The following is a 17,940-nucleotide window of genomic DNA, read 5'->3' as shown; positions in this document are numbered from 1 at the left end:
ATACACATTTCCTAAAATACCCCTATGACTTTTCCGTTTATTACGGAAATACCATGACTGGAGCGAATCCAGGGGGGGCAGCTTCTTGGAAAATCGGGGTTGAAAGAAAAGTTCTCTCTGCCACTTGAACGTTACTATTTCTATAATTTCAGTTTGGTTTTTTCTTTTTTTTTTTTTTTTTTTTATCTCAAATTCGGAAAAGTTTTTTTTTTTTTGTTCTTTGGGACAAATGAGTTTTGACTTTTCCTATCATAAAAACCAAAGCCTGAATAAAAGCATACTCATTTCCATTGCATGCTTGCTCTCTCCTCTGCCTCATTCGTTCATCCCTTCTTTATTCTCTCATCAAGAAAGAAAGAAAGACAGAGAAAAAAATCATCCTGAAGAAGAAAAGAAAATCACAGGAAAAGCAAAGCATCACCTACTTCGAGTCTTCTTTCATGGCGGTTGAGGCCCGGCACAATATGAATCTCTTCTCTTCCAATCAGTTAATCACAAACAGGTATATACGTGTGTGTCTGTGTGTGTATAGATATAAGCATTCGCCAGCTTTTATTATCCTCTGGAATTTTTCTGATTTGGGTCTTTATTTCTTTGGGATTCTTTTCTTGTGGGCAGAGATTTCATGAAAACCATTCAGGGAAATGGAAATATCTGCGACAACGTCCATTCGGTTTCGTCGACGATTAGCCCCGAGAATTTGGCGTCGTTTTATCGGTCGCCGATTTGTGATGCGAAAACAACGATGAACAAGGCCGATAGTGGCCTCACTTGCAATATTATTAACCCCGCTCCGAGAAAACGACAGAGAGATTCAAATGCAATCCAAGAGTTGAACGCTTTTTCGGTCCCTCAGAAGAGCAAACTCTCCGTCACCGGTTCGTCGTTTCTCGACAAGGACGTTGTCTTCCAGATCCACCAGCACCAGTCTGAGATCGATCGCTTCATTGCCCAGCACGTAAGAAAACTTCAGAAAAATTTTATCGAGTTTTTATTTATTATTTATTTATTTCAATGGTAATAAACTTTTTGTTTTTTATTTTTGGTTTATTTACAGACGGAAAAGGTGAGAATAGAGTTGGAACATCTGAGGAAAAGGCAAGCGAGAATTCTGGTGTCGGCAATCCAAGAAGGAATAATCGCGAAAAAGCTGAAAGAGAAAGACGAAGAAATACAAAGGATGGGAAAGCTGAACTGGGTCCTACACGAGAGAGTGAAGACACTGTGTGTGGAGAATCAGCTATGGAAAGATCTCGCGCAATCGAACGAAGCCACCGCCAACTGTCTCCGCTCGAATCTCGAGCAAGTCCTCCTGGCCACCGCCCGCGTTTGCGACGAACGCCACGCGCCTGGCGCAAATGATGTCGCCATCGCCTTCGCCGACGACGCCGCCAACGATGCAGAGTCGTGCTGTGGAAGCAGCGACTCCGGGAGGGAGGAAAACGACGTCGTTTCGGGGAAGGGCATTTGCCGGAGGTGCGGGGAGAGGGAGGCGAGGGTGCTGGTGCTGCCTTGCAGGCATCTGTGCCTGTGTACGGCGTGTGGGTCCTCTCTCAGAACCTGCCCTGTATGTACTTCTGTCATGACTGCCAGCGTGCATGTTAATTTCTCTTAAATTTTTTTTTTTTTTTTGTTACCATCAACAAGAAGAGAGGAGGAAAAATAGGAAAGAGAAAAACAAATGAAAAAACCTTTTCGTAAAAAGAGAAAAAAAAAACCGAGAGAATTATAGGATTTTGTTTTGATCAATTTGTTCTCGTTTCGGAGCATTGTTCAGAGTCTTTTCTCTTTTCTCTCTCTCTTCTTTTTTTTTTTTTTTTTTTTTTTTTTTTTTTTTTTTTTTTGTTAATAGCTATCGAATTTCTCTTCACAAAGAAAAAAAGAGTATCGAATTTCTCTTCTTTTCATTTGCCATTTTGCATTTATTATTTTATTTGATTTTTTTTAATATTGGCTTTAGCATTATAGCAATAACGCGAACCAGTACAATTTTGTCCAGGAAGCTAATTAAATAATGTCATAAGCACTAAACTTCACCAATTACGTTTATAATTAGGCTGTCTTTGTTTTTGTCACGCTGGGCGTCCTTCCATCTAAATCAATTAACTTTTTCTGAACTTTTTTATAAGCACGAAATTTTTTTCCCCTTTTCCAATGACCTATGCACGATATAATGCGAGTACTTTTATTTTAAAATTTTCTATCATAAAAGAACGGTGTTAAACCTATCAAAATCATATAAACTATAAACATGTTCATTTTACCAATTTAAATTTTTTATTTTTTATAATTAAATTTTTTTTAAAAATATCATATCTAATATTTTTGATTAAAATTTTTTTAAAATATTATATTTTAATTTAAATTAAAAATTTAAAACTATAAACATGTTCATTTTATTAATTTAAATTTTTTATTTTTTATAATTAAATTTTTTTTTAAAATATCATATCTAATATTTTTGATTAAAATTTTTTAAAAATATCACATTTTAATTTAAATTAAAAATTTAAAACTACAAAAGGAAGGAGGTATAGTTGCGATTTCTTTGCAGCCATAACTAATAACTCATTGGTAACAGTCATTATTAGCAACCTTTAGCAATTCGCGAATTCCTTTCTTTTTCTTTTCTTTTCTTTTTTTTTTCCCTCTCTACGGGAATTAATATTGTTTGTCACGTTCTTATTTTTCTTATTACTATTACTTTTTTTATTAAAAAAAACAAGTCTTATGGGAGTCCGGCAGAGAATCCCACCTTGGAAAAGTGAAAAATGGGTGGTGTCCGTGTCTGAGTGAATGAGAAAGGACACGATAGAGGGCAGCTGCGTACGGGGTTCATGCATATGCATTATGCAGCATTCAGGCGATAAGGAGCCTTAAAAGTTGAGACACACCTAATTTTCTTTTTTTCTTTTATGATAAAAAGCCAAAGGTAACATAATAAAGTAAACAAAGACAAGTTTTGGTTGCGTGGGAACGACTCTGCAAAATAAACGTTTTATTGTCAATGTCAGCATTATTGTTCCCTTCAATCGCTCCTTTAGTGGGGACCCTTTATTCATTTTAACGTTACTTTCATTGTCTGTTTCTCAAACCATTCTTCATTACCCCTCTTTTTTCTTACTAGCTTCATTCTTTTCTTTTATTTTCTTTTCCTATCTTTGGGGTGGGAAATCAAAAAGAAATCAATAAAAACTAGGTAAATCAAAAAATAAAATAAAATTACCTTTAGCCCTAATGTGAAGAAGGAGCGAGACATGCTATTCAAGAATGTTTAGGCTTTAGATAATGCGAGCGAGTCGCATGGTAAGTACCTCGGATCGCCATCCTTTGTGGGAAAAAAACAAACGGGCTTAAGTTCAATGCTATTAAAGATGGTGTTCTGCATAAGCTATATGAGCTACATTAGTGTGTTTCAGATCCCTCAAATGTTTTGCAATGAAATCCAATAACTTATCTCTAGATTTTCATTGGATGCATTGAGAGAGGCTATGTATATCAAAAATTGAGGACAGTATGGGGTTCTTAGGTCACGTTCATTTCATCGATTCAAGTTTAGAATTCGAGTTTACATACAGTAAAAAATTCTCAGAAACAGTCACATCTAACTTTTTTGCTACAGTAAAAAACTCTCACATAAAATCACATCTCAACTCGAATTAACAAACTAAACGGACCCTTAGTGTGTCGGCGTTCAACCAAGCTCCCTATTGACCATGTGAATCAACTCGAATTTGTAGTATTCCCTTAGGACAAGGCTCATGTGAAGATCGTATGGTTTTGGCATTTTGATGATAAGGGTCGGTATAGATATAAAGTGGCTACGCCTACAATCTACAAGAGATGCTAATGGTTGTCCGGGTCACAAAGGTGATAGAGTTTGGCGGGCTAAGCTTCGGAGGCTGCATATTCCTAGCAAAGTCAAGAACTTTGTTTGGAGAACTCCCAATGAAATTCTTCCTTGTAAGATGGCTCTCCAGTGGCGAGGTTTTGTGTGTGAGCCGTTGCGTCGGTGATGCGAAGATTCAAAGGAAACGGCCTGGGGAAGCACGCAAAGTTTGGGATTCTTGCGCTTTTTGGGCCGAAATTGTAATCTTTGAATTACCGCTGCCTTGAAGGATTGCGTGTTGAAAGGAGTAAGTCGGATCATCTTCTGACCTTGAGAATTTTTTGCATTATAGCTTGGGCAATCTGGATGGTGAGGAATAATTTTGTTGTTGCCCATTCTCTAGAAAAGTTTGCTTTTCATTCTGTTTTTGATTGGATTGAGCATGATTTTAGGTCCTATGTTTGGCGTAAGCAATAATACCATAGCAACTTTCCATCAAAAAAATAAATAAAAAATAAACAAAATAAAACAAGTTGGGTTCCATGCAAGTTCTAGAGACCAAAGCATGTTTAGAATTTAGATCCTACAAATATGGTAATATTATGAATCTTTAATATTATGAAACTAGTATATGGGTTGTGCTCCATTGAAACGTACAAAACAAAAATTAGAATTAGATGTATAATTCAGTATTATTTTATTTTTCCCCTGAACTCAGTATTAATTCGTTTGATGTTACCAGAAAATGTATGATAATCGTTTTAAACAAAAATTATTATTATTCACGAGTAACAACTATATGATAAGTTGTGTCATTAAACTAAATTGGGGTATACCTTACAAAATAAATAAATAAATAAATTGCGGTATATATGAGTTCATCATGAAAATGGACCTTATAATAAACCAAAAATTATTACACACGTATGTGTATATACATACACACACACATATACATATATTATATGTAACACGTCATATGTAGGGCTAGTGATACTTATTAGTAGTTCTTTCCTATAATAAAAAAAAAAAAAAAACCGGAAATGGTTGTAACTAGCTAGAATACTCTAGAACTATCCCATATTAACGATGTTGTATTATTCCTATTATCTTATCTTATAATGAAAAAGAAAAGAAAAAGTGGTTATACACATGATCAAGACGTAACATGGGCTCCATTTTTATTTCTTCATTTAATATCGTGGCTGTAGACAAGGATAGATGTTCTTCCAACCAACAACACAATCTCGGCCAACTTTTCACGCATTGGGCTTGGTTTTGCATTAAAAAAACACACACACATCTAACAATCTAATCGGATCTAATCTAACAAATAATAATCTAATCTAACAATATAATAATAATACATAAAAGAGTTAAAATTTTTACTATAATACTCTTTCACAGGGACGTCTCTCCCTGCGCCTTCTCCTTCTCCTCTCTCCCTCTCTCTCTTTTTCTCCTCCCCTCTCTTTTTTTCCCCCTCTTTTCCCTGCTTTGCATTATATATTATATATATATCTATTTTTTTATCTTTTAAATGTTTTATTTTTTATTTTTTATTTAGTGGACTTTATTTTTACATTTTAATTTCTTACATTTTTTTAAATATTTTTTTCTCACTTTTACTTCTATGAAAGTAATTATTTGCAAATATTTAATTTTTTATGCGTATTTCTTAAATATATTTTTCTCACTATATTCTGCAAAAGTAATTTCTTTCGCATGTGTTTCTATTTACTTTTTTTTATCAACGGTTAAAATAATTTTCATCAAATGTTTCCTACGTAATTATTTTACGTGTAATTCCTATTGTATCAAAAAGAAAGATTCTATTCACATTTCCTTTTACTTTCCGCACCACCTTCTAACTAATAAACTATACACCCCACTTAAATTTCAAATGATTAAATTTACTTTTTACATATCGCTGGCGAGGAAAGCGATGCGCTTGAAGAGAGACAAAAATAGAGTGTGAAAGATAAGGGTTTTGCGATAAAGAAAAAGAGGACTCTGTTCGCACAAAAGAGCAAAAATATTAATTTTGAGGATTGCGCAAGTATATATGACTACGATTTTTGAAGAAACGTTGTTAAGATTACATTTTAGATAATGGTTTGTAATAAACCGATTACAAACCGTCAGCTAATCGGAGGCACAAAGACGACGATTTCTGAATAAACTGTCTGCATATAGTTGTGATCATTAAATCCACATTTTGTAGTAGCGTACCCATCAATGAAGTCAGATATTTATAAAAAAATAATGTGTTATGAATAGTAGCACACAATATATGTATCTTACTACTAAGAAATGCATGATAGAAACCTATAAATGTTTTCTTCATAATTGCATTACGCATATATAAATGTGATTGAATCACATATAGTAATTAAAAAAATTTCTCAAACGTTAATTTTATAGCATTATCATTTTAATCATCCCGGTTCAATAATCATGTGAAGAATAATTGAAAATCCATATGGACATTCATTGAATGACTAGAAGATCTTTCAAATTAGTAAAATTTCATGTGAAGCTTGTTCTCAGGGTAAATTGATCATAAGGCTTTCATCAGCTAAAATTGAGGCATAATCACCTACATTTTTTAAACATTCAAAGTGAAAACATTCAAGGTGATATAAGTGACTCATACATCCACCGTGCAGACAATTTAGATACTTTATGCCGTATTGATATATGCATCTAGTAGAAAGTCCCATATTTGTCTATTATCAACTCACAATTGGACATTTACGAGATTTCTTGCTAAGTTAATTAGATTACGAGCATAATTTTTGATTATATACAATCAAGAAAGTTAAACTTGATAATGCTGGTGAATTTACATCTAAGCAAATCGAGAATGTGTATGGCTGAGGTCCACGACTCAACACATCTAAGCAACTTATAAGATACCTATCAACAAAGATCTAACTGTATTGTTCAAAGACAATGCTACATATGTCGCTCAAATAAAGGAATGATACGTCAAGAGTGACAAATCAAAACACATACCTCTGAAATTTTTCTCATACCCCTAAGAGCTCGAAAAGAATAGGGATATTGATATTCAATACATTTGATCAAGTAACAATACAACAGATCTTTTCACAAAGGCATTTCTCACTACAACGTTCAGAAAGTATATCCACGGTATCAGGATGCGTCATCTGCCAGACTTATGAAGAAGGACTATAAATGTCAACTTCAGGAGGAGTTTACGTGGCTGTACTCTTTTTTCCTTATTTTCGTTTTATCCCACCAGTTTTTTTATAAGGTTTCTAACGAGCCAGCATAAACACGTATAGATAAATGATGTACTCTTTTTCCCTTTTTTATGATTTTTATCCCAATGAATTTTTCCTCGGAAGGTTTTTAATAAGACATCATAAGTGGTGGACATCTAAGTAGGAGTGTTATAAATAGCAACTGTCCACCTCAGTCAAATTCACTATGCAAATCAGTTAAAGTTACTGTTTATGTCAGAATCTTACTGTGCAAAGAGTAATCGTAAATAGTAGGTATAATGCAAATAATAACCATGAATAGTGTCGAACATTTTCTTATAAATAGAGCTTTTAGATTTTTTATTTTGTGCACCTTCACAAGATTAATGAAATTTTCTCTCTCTAAAATTTTTTTCTTAATTTTACATTCTCTTAGTTTTCATAACAATACGAACTTTTTCCCATCATTACATTTCATATATGTAGATAGACGTGAACATCTACAACTACTTTTTCCAGTCTATGATTATATAATATATTTTGTCGCTTGACAGATGAATGTGATAAAAGATTTGAGTTCATATTCTTGAATTTAAGTCACATATATAAACGCGAAGAATTTCTCGTAACTTTTCTTTTGGAGTAAAATTTTAAAAATGTTTAAACTCAAGTTACAACTTTATTTAAATTTATGTTCATTTATAAAATTTGAGTTTGAATTTGAGTTTTAACTTAAGTTTGAGGCTAAAATATAAGTTCAAGTTTCCCCTTCAACTCAAGTTCTCAAACTGAAACTCAAGTTAATAAACAGTATTTTTTCTATTCTTAAAAACGTCATAACTTTTTCGTTTTAATTTCGATTGAGAAGATTTTTTTTTCTATGCATTCACAAGAAAGAGACGAATAAAATTACACCCATATACCCTATTAAAATTTTTCATCACTATTGAGTTTTTATTAAAATACTATATAAATACAAATTCAAGTTTTGACCCACTCAAATACAAACTCAAATAGATTCTCAATTCAAATCATAAGTCAAATGTGCACATCCAAATACAAACTCAAGTTACAACTTCAACTCAAATTATAACTTAAATTCAACTCAAGATCTACACTCAAGTCACTAAAGGGTCAGCGAAAAAAACTACAAGTCACAAAAAATTAGGGCTTGTTCTTTTACCCTTTTTGAGTTAGGTGACTTGAGTGTAGATCTTGAGTTGAGTTTGAGTTATAACTTGAGTTGAAGTTGTAATTTCAGTTTGTGTTTGGTTGTGTAAATTTGAGTTATATTTTGAGATTAGAATATATTTGAGTTTGTGGTTGGTTGTATAAATTTGAGTTATAGCTTGAGATTATAATCTATTTGAGTTTGTGTTTGTTTCTACTAATACTTGAGTTATGAATAGTATCCTGAAATTTTTTTCTTTCATTTAATTGATTTTATACAATTGAATCTGAATCAATAAAAGTGAATCATCTATAAGTAGTAATAAATTTAAAACAAAATAGGTATTTTTTTCATTAAATAAATTAAAATAACATATAAAAAATTACTAGAAGATTAGTTTCCATTATAAATGGAGAGAAAAAGGACAACAATATATACATAATTAATAACGTAAGTCTACATATACTATTATTAGTGCGTACGACGATTACGGTGCACTGCCCACATTATATGCGCTCTTGCATCCCTTAACGCATTCATCTCTAATTCTGCATTATAATTCAATGGTTGTCCTTCGTGGTTGTTATTGTCATTGATATCCTCTTCAACATTATGGGAATCAATGTCTGCAACCCGAACGCCATCTTGTGAGTATTAATCCAATAGTCTGTCTCCATTACGGTACATGTGGATAAGATTATGGACTATAGCACACGCAACCGGAACCTTAACTTGTTTTCCAATGGGCAATAGTTAATGCTTTTCAAAATACGAAACCTAGCCTTCCACACACCAAATGTTCTTTCGATCACATTACGCAGGGAGGAGTGTGTGTAGTTGAACAATTCACGTTCACTGCGGAAGCCTCTACCACGTCGATTCCTATACTCTTGCAAATGGTATGTTGTTCCCCGATATGGTGCCATGAAACATCCGTTGTTTGCGTAGCCCGAGTCGATGAGGTAGAATTTTCCTACATGTATTTAAGTAATCACAATCAACAGTTATAATCTGGATGCAGTTTACGAATTAGCTAGATATAGAAACATGTACAAGTATGGTTTTGCTCTTATAAACTCCTCAAGAAACATGTACAAGTATGGTTTTGCTCTTATAAACTCCTCAAGAAACATGTACAAGTATGGTTTTGCTCTATGAACTTTTTTCCAGTAACTGAACACCATCTTTTGACAAACTATTGCATATGGATGTTAAATCACAAAACGCATGTGGATGTTAAATCACACAAAATCACAAAACGCCGAACAAATAAATCAATGGATTTGGTTCTATACTTACCGAATTTGAGTCTATGGAGGAGGAAATTTGATACCCTTGGAGATTCCCCAAACGCGAGGAAGGGTTAGCAAGTTTGAGGTACCGGCGATGACAGGGGTAGGGGAAGTAGGTTTGATGTCTCTACTAGAGAGCTTTACACCGCGAACTCTTGCTTCTACATCGAACTACGATGTTTACCCACCGAGGTTGCCGCACCGATGGATTCCCCACAAATTTCCCCGTTTTGAAGGGGAAACAAAAACAATGCAAATCGGCTTCGGAAAGGTTGCGGGCTAGGGTTTCTGAATCTAAGATTGGGGGAAAATAGATCTGCAATGAATTTTGGACAGAGGAGGAAGGGTTATAACATTGAAGGAGCAGACGGTGGTATGGTCAAAAGAGATCTGCAACCTGCCAATCTCAATCATAGGAGAAGTACGTGAACAGTATGGTGTGGAATGAAGGCCTCAAAGGGAGAAAGCTTCGACAGGCATAGCAAAGGTGGAGGAATCTCAATTGTGTGCTCAGGAGGTCAGGAATCACACTATAAAAGTTCAGAGGATTTAACTCGAGTAGGTGGGAGACCATTAACTCAAGAATGGGAGAAAAACTCGTGTTCATTTTCAAGTTTGGTCTCGAGTAACCATGAGCCGAACTTTCACTTGGGCCAACTTTATTCACTCGAGTGGACTTTCTCGAATAAAAACAAGCAACGAACGGGCTCTTGCATGACGCTGACAACTTTTTATTTAAGAAGTTACGTAAAGTCATGAGAACTTCCTTTTATGTCCCTCGACCTCTCTTGCCGAACCGCAAGAGAGAGCTTGACTTGCATTGCTTTTTATTTACGTGCTGAGATATAGATGTCCTGCTTTCTTGTCAGGAAAACGATCGTCCAAACATTTATATTCTTATGAACTATAGTCCTCTGTCTCACATAATAAAATATAATTAATTCATAAAAAATATAATTAATATAAAGAAGAAAAACAGTTCGAATTAAAGCATCTTTTGTCCATTTGTATCCAATTCAAAGGGACACCCGCATTTTTCTAAGAGACAAATTCAGCAAGTCAACTAACACACATGAGTTGATCATGACCTCTCAAATAAACGTCTAATAAAACCAGAAAGAAAAAAAAAAAAAAAAGAAGATGGACCAACTTTTTATTTTTATTTTTTGTTCTGTTTCTTCGCACTTTAAAATTTGTAACGACTTTCAAAGCAAACCGACATTATTTTATTACGTTAACTGCACGGTCTATTAGACAATAATCAGCTTAATTATATGATCTCAAGCCCATTTTGCCATCAAAGACATGCCACCAGCACCCAAAAGAACCGCTACGTATGATTTGACCTGCAGTTTGATGCTGCCTTGCAACTTTGGCCCCATAAAATCTGCAGAGAGAAGATCAACCAGAGCCATGTAGATCAGAAGCCCGGCCGACGAAGCGTTGAGTAATCCGACGGTGATGAGCGCGCTCGGGCTGTTCTCTTTATAGGTACTGGACAAGGCTATTCCAAGAGCTATGCCGAATGGAGTAGTTACGGAGAAGAAGAACACCATGATAGCCTTCTTTAGGAACTTGTACTCTGCCTGCAATATTTCGTTGGACGACCTTAGATGCTTGTAATTAGTTAATGCTAGCTAGTTATGAAATGTTTGACTAAATGGTTTGACAAAAATGGAGATTAATTAAAAGTAGTTGAATTTAATAATTAATTGTTTTTTTTTTATATTTTTATCCTCGTTCGTTTCGTCCGTTTGAGTTAAGAACTTAAGGTAAAAAGTAAATTCATTGAAAAGAAAACACTATATAAAAAAAATTGAATTTGAATTTTTATGAGAGAAGCAGTGAAGTGAAAATTTAAGTTATAATTCGAATTAACGAAATGAATGGAACCTTAATACCTGTAGAATGCAACCTCCGAGACCCATTCCTTCAAACATTTGATGGAAACATAGGGCAGCAATAAGACCTTTTATTGAGCAAGTGTTGTTTGAGGCTCCAAGAGAAAGCCCGATTACAACCGAGTGAACAACGATTCCAAGTTCTAATACCTGTGTACAATCGATTTCTCACATTAACTAAATGAATAAATATACGCAAAAGCATAGACGAACTTTGTTTACGACATGTTAGGGAAAAAAAACACTCATTAGAGCTTAAGCTTTTAGAAGGATTGATAATTTGACTTGGTATCAAGATTAAGGCTGTTCATAAACCCGAACAACCCGCAAACATAACTCATTCCGCTCCAACCCAAGCCGAAAAAAGCAACCCGCAGTATTATTTTTAAATTTTTAGCCCATTATACCTTTGGCCCGAAGTGTTTAGGGCGGATTGCAGGTTGGACCCATAACAACCCGCAATCCCCAACCCAACCCGTACAACATACCCCCAAGCTTTCGGCCTAAGCCCAACCTGCCCAAGTTCTACCCTAGGCTCACTGACATTAGGTAAGACATCTCTAGGTAAGACAATAATTTGTATGTATCTTAATCTATTTTATTATATGAACTCTAAACTATCCAAATTATTACTTAAGCTATTTTCATTTCTCTTGTAGATAACTCAACTTCATGTACTACTACAACCACTGAGGAGCCTATGAGTGTGGATTGATAAAGATGGTTGATGTTGTAATGCTTGCTTTGGATGGATTTGAATTAAGATTTAAGCCTCTATGTTTGCTTTGTTTAAGCTATTTGTTTTATGTTAAGACTAATTTATAAGTGTGGACTAATTTATGTTTACTTTGTATTTGATGTTGGATGGACTATTTTACTTCATGTTTGATGTTAGATGGACTGATAAAGATGATTGCTATTTCTATTTAATAATGAAATTTGAATATTATATTGAACTTTAAGTTTTTGATTTTTTGAATGTTGAAACCGACCACCCAATCCACCCCGCACTGCCCCAACCCAATCCGAACATCGTTGGGTTGTGAAATTTTTCTAGCATCATTGGGGCCAAATATGTGCAACCCGCACTCTTTGGGGTGGGAAAAAAAAATCCTACCCCGCACCAACCCAACCCATGAATAGCCCTAATCAAGATGTAGAGTTCAAAAAACTTATTTGTCTAGAAATATAGACAGACCGAAATTATTCACAACCAAAGAATATACATATAACATAGAGAATTAAAAAAACAATAAAATTTGTATCTCCATAATACTCATAAGTTTTTTTCATTATTATTATTTTTAACTTTGCGGGTAGAAAATTTAAAGTCAACACCTCAAAATGCAGTTAGGCATAAATTAAATTTACTAGTATGCTATGCCTGCATGCACTAATACCCATCACATAAAAACACTATGTCATTAGGGTGGGTGTGGAATTATATCACTAACACCTAACAATTTCATATAATTGCTATTAATAAATATCAAGTGCAAGTAGTTTATTAAAAAAAAAATCAAGGGTAATAAAGAAAATAGGGAGCTTATCTAGTAGGACTAGAAAAAATGCACTACATATGGTTCTCTATTTTTTGCTGTTAAATCTGTTTATTTTATATATTTTTTTTAATCTAATGTGATTTTGACTGTTTAACATTTGAAAACTAATATTACAGTAGGATTGGTCTATCAGAGAAATCCTGAGAAAATAACTAAGAATAAGTAAAACATCATTAAGTCATTAGCAAAAAAAGAGAAAAAAAAGTAAAACGTCATTAAGTGTGACGTTTGGTTCATAAAATCAGACGAATATAGGAAATAAACACCAATTGAGTAATCTTACCATGGCAACAACGCGATAACGTAGAAGCTGTGTCTCCTGAGCTCCTTCCTTGACTACGACTCCATGATGGTGTGCATGAAAATGTCCAGCTCCGACAACAGCCATCTCTTGGTCTCCCTCAACAGCTACATCACCCTGATCAGGAGTTATTCCGGCCTTACTTTTCTTGCCATATATAGCAGTGGCCAAGGAATCCACCATCAAAGTGGCAATAGCGGATAACATGGCCACAAAGCCAGTGAAAGGGAACTTGTGCCACGGATTCTCCTTCAAGCAATCCGACCACAACATGTCGAACGAGTCTGGCAAGACGTGCATGAACCCGGTGGCGAGGATGATGCCCGCCGCGAAGGCCTTGATGACCACGAAGAGGTTCCGATCGGGCTGTAGAGCCGGGAATCTCTTGGTGAACAGAGGGAGGCAAACGCCGATCATGCTCGTGATGAGGATGGTGGCAATGGCTATGATCTTGAGTGGCAACGCTTTTTCCTTGTCATTGCAGGAGTCGTTCGACTGCGAGTTGCAGTCGTCCGACTCCGAGTAAGCTTGGGGAGCAAAGAGGGAGAAAAGAATGAAGAAAATGGCGATAAGTTTGAGAAGTGGTGTAGTGATGGCCATTCTCTCTCTCTCTCTCTCTCTCTCTCTCTCCTTAGATTACTAGAAGGGTTGGAATTTGTTGGTTTTGGGTGTTTTTCTTCGAGCCTGTTTATATAGAGGAGTGCACCATATTACGCGTTTATTAATTATTGTTTTCTTTCGAGAATCTTGTAAAAATAACACATGGTTCTGATCATCAGTTTCCCATAAAAAAAATGTGTAACTAGATGACTTGATCGTTTCTTATTATTACTAAATTACTAATTGTTCTGTTGTCAAAGGAGTTGTTACATTGAAGAGATTCTTTTTCTTTTTCTTTTTTTTTTGAATGAATTATAAGAGAAGACAATATCAATAAGAGATTACTAACACGTTACAATTACGAATTGGTACCAATTAGAAAACCACAATTAAGTACATCACTCAAATTAATTAACAAAAAAAATACAGTAAGGAAAAAAATACAATAAGGGACCAAAGGGCATAACAAAAAAAGTTCTGTTTTCAAAGGAACTGTTACATTGAAGGGATAATATATAAATGCACCAATAATGAAATCAACAATACACTTGGTACTTTTTTCCCCAATATTGACATTTTTTAATGTCATTTGACGTCATTGAACTCACTCTGAACAAGTAACACATAGATTAACAATAACAGGTCCAAAATAACAAAAATCCCCAAAAAGATATAAATGCACCAATAATGAAATCAACAATACACTTGGTACTTTTTTCCTCACTATTGACATTTTTTAATGTCGTTTGACGTCATTGAACTCACTCTGAACAAGTAACACATAGATTAACAATAACAGGTCCAAAATAACAAAAATCCCCAAAAACATGAAGATGAAGATAATGTACGGAATGACGCAAATCCGATTGTGATAAGAAATTAGTATCTTATCTTAGTTGTTCTTATTAGTTGCTAAAATTAAAACAAGGGTAAACGAAAGGTGATGTACGCCGGGCCCTCAAATATTTGTTCTAAACGGCTAATGATCCAAGTTCCCTATATAAAATTAAAGCTTGTGTCCAAACAACTCCGGGAGGTACGAGTGAAGCCGTACAGGAAAAGGAGAGCGTGCCGTACTTGCGTCTGCATGTGTACGGCATAGGTTTCAGCTTGTGGAGTTTGAGTCTTTGAGAACGTGTCGTATTGGTTTTTAATTTTATAAAATCTCTAAAATATCTAGCTAGGTATGGGAATAAACGTTAGTCAGCATAAAACGAAGTCGTTAAACAGTTGTTAAAATTTATGACGGCGGTTAAATATGCGTGTGAAAGTTTAATGAAAGCACTTTAAATGATAATTTTTATGAAAATTGTCGTTAAATGTGCTATTTTTAATAATTGTTTTTTTTACAACAACCGTTGTTAAATGTGATACTTTTAATAAAAAAAATATCTAAAATTTATTTCCTTTTTTAAACAATAATATCTTCACATATTATTTACAAATTAGAAAAAAAAAAAAAAAACTCCCATACTTCATCAAACAACAAAAATAACAACATACAAAGAATATTACAAATCGTTTTGTTCCTAATATTCATCATCAATGTACACATAACACAAATCTAACTAACAAAAAATAATTAAATACAATGAAAAAAGCAAATGAAAAATTTGAATGCAAAAGAAAAATCAAATTTTGCCATTGGAGTGATGATGGTGAACTTGGAGAGGAGCGGCAATGATGACGAACATGGAGAGGGGTGGCGACAACGACGAAAATGGAGAGGGGCAACGACAACGGTGCACGATCATTGGGATTTGAGAGAAAACATTAAGGTTTGGGAGGGGAAGAAATTACAGAGAGAATGGGGAAGAGAGAGAATGAGGAAGTGAGGAAGTGAGAGGGGGATTTGAGAGAAAAATTTAGAGTTTGGAAATGAGAGTTAGAGAGAAGTGGAAGATAGTGCTCGATATTATAAAATGGAAAGAAAAAATTTTGAAATTTGAAACGAAAAGGATGAGTAGGAAAAAGTCTGCCCTTTTTTTTTGAAAATTGTTGACATTTAACGAATGCTTATAGTCGTTAAATGTTGGAGATTAGACGATGTTTTTTTAAAAATCGTCGTCTAATGTCTAGCATTTAACGGCGGTTTTCTAGAAACTGTCGTCTAAAATATAGTATGAAATTTTTGAAACACGAAAATCTTTGTTCCATATTTTTTCACCACATCAGACGACAATTTTGCTTAAAACTTCGTTAAATAAGCGTCATATAATGTAGAATTTGTTGTAGTGAGAGCGATGAATCTTCAAACCAGAATGAAGATGACGTAGACTGATAAATCTTCATAATCAGAATTATAAGAATAGAGATGACGTGGACAACAGAAGAAATGCGTGATTCAAATTTAAGAGGATTAAAAATCTATAAATAGTGGAAGTATGGAGGAAAAATGGATTTTTTTCGCGATTTTAACTTACTAAAACTCTGCCAAATTTGATAGAGAAAAGAAGAGTTTTAGTGAAACAAAGATCAAGTTAGTTGATTTGGAGTTGAAACAGAAGTCGACTCCAACACTAGGATAAAATCATCAATTGATAAACGGGTCACACACATATGTGTCTATTACTTCAATTCTTTAAAATGCTTTTAATTGTTTCGTTTGTTGACGGGGTTATTAAGTATTGAACCTGAACGAATATAAGAAGAAAGAGAAAAAAGGAAAAAAAAATCCTTATCACTGCAACACGTACTATTATATAGTTATTTATTACTGTTATTCTTCTCTGGATAAGGTAGTGCGAATATGAATTAGTATATTTTTCATACTAAAGTCCACGACTTGCGAATCTTTATCTAACGTATTATATTTGAGTATATTTTTCATGAGATGTAAAATATAAAATACTTTATGTGACATTTAGCTAATCCTCTCTCTCTCTTTTAATGGCCCACAGGCTCTTTTGCATTTATGGTTCCGGTGCCTAAAAGAAATTCAGACACATTATATAGAAGTTGAAAAGAAGAAACACAATTTAAAGCCATATTTAGCGACTTTACGTTGTTGGAAGAATTATTGTCTATGGTCTATATCAATTGATGTTCTCCACTAATAAAACTCCTTTTATAAATTTTTTATTAGGTAAAGTTAATTAATCGCACTATACCTTGATAAATTTTTTCATTAAGTATCACAAATAAATTTGATATAAAATTTTTTGTTTATTTATAGTAATAATTATAACAAATGAATAGTCCAAAAGAGATAACGACATATATAGTTAGTAAAAAAAAAAAAAAAAAAGACAAGAGCATGTTTTACAAATTTGTAGATTTTTAAAAGTAGATTGGATGCCATTTAAATGCTCAAACCTAAATTATTTTTTATGACAATTCGTTAGTTAATGAAATAAGCTTCGCACTAAACTTTTCTGATCATTAGTTCATAATTGAACGATTGGAACTTGTGTAAGAGTTTTAAGTGAAACCTTTTTAAATGCTCCTATCATCATCTCGAAACCTAAATATAAAGGATGACTTAAGGTCCGTTTAGTTGGTTGATTCGAGTTTATATGTGACTTTACGTGAGAGTTTTACTATAGCAAAAAAGTTAAATGTGATTGTTTCTGAGAGCTTTTTACGGTAGTAAAACTCGAATCGGTAAAATGAACTGTGCTCTAATTTTCATTATTAGTTCTTATAAAAACGGATTCCATAATTTTATTTTCCAAAATTAATATCAAAGAAAATAATGTTTTTTTTTTAAAAAAAAATTCTGGCCAAGTTCACATGTTTTTCCTAAAGAGTTCAAATTTGTTCAATCTTTTAGTACAAAAAATAGGGATAACTCATTTAAACTCTTAGATTGAATTGATACTACTAACAATGTTCCGGAAAAATTTATAACGACTCGTAAATATTAATCAAACTAAAAATAAATAAATTAACAAGAAAAATGCTAACAATTACACCAGTTTTTAAGGGGTCCCATATCTTATGAAAAATCCATTTGGCACCCACAGTTATTGATAAACAGTACGGAAGGATTTCACAATATGATTGTTCATAGCACAACTCGGCGACAAATATTGAAAAATGAAACTCGCAAAGC

The 17,940-nt window shown here is 33.8% G+C and overlaps 2 protein-coding genes across 2 annotated transcripts; one reads left to right on the top strand and one right to left on the bottom strand.

Annotated features, from left to right (window-relative positions):
• The first annotated feature begins 272 nt into the window (after nt 1-272).
• On the top strand, nt 273-1,824 carry LOC21389689 (BOI-related E3 ubiquitin-protein ligase 1). The gene is made up of 3 exons (XM_010094355.2): nt 273-502; nt 619-958; nt 1,058-1,824. The coding sequence occupies exons 1-3, from the start codon at nt 441-443 to the stop codon at nt 1,613-1,615; spliced, it is 960 nt and encodes a 319-aa protein (XP_010092657.1). The 5' UTR covers nt 273-440; the 3' UTR covers nt 1,616-1,824.
• Nucleotides 1,825-10,673: 8,849 nt separating this feature from the next.
• LOC21389687 (probable zinc transporter 10) lies at nt 10,674-13,928 on the bottom strand. Its single transcript, XM_010094353.2, has 3 exons — nt 13,269-13,928; nt 11,424-11,573; nt 10,674-11,108 (listed from the first exon to the last, which is right to left on the bottom strand). Exons 1-3 carry the CDS (start codon nt 13,884-13,886, stop codon nt 10,803-10,805), a joined length of 1,074 nt encoding a protein of 357 aa, XP_010092655.1. The 5' UTR covers nt 13,887-13,928; the 3' UTR covers nt 10,674-10,802.
• Nucleotides 13,929-17,940: the final 4,012 nt, after the last annotated feature.

The sequence above is a fragment of the Morus notabilis genome, unplaced genomic scaffold, assembly GCF_000414095.1.
Source record: "Morus notabilis unplaced genomic scaffold, ASM41409v2 Scaffold923, whole genome shotgun sequence".
Lineage (NCBI taxonomy): Eukaryota > Viridiplantae > Streptophyta > Magnoliopsida > Rosales > Moraceae > Morus > Morus notabilis.
The sequence above is the reverse complement of the archived record's forward strand: the minus strand, read 5'-3'. Positions and strand labels throughout refer to the sequence as shown.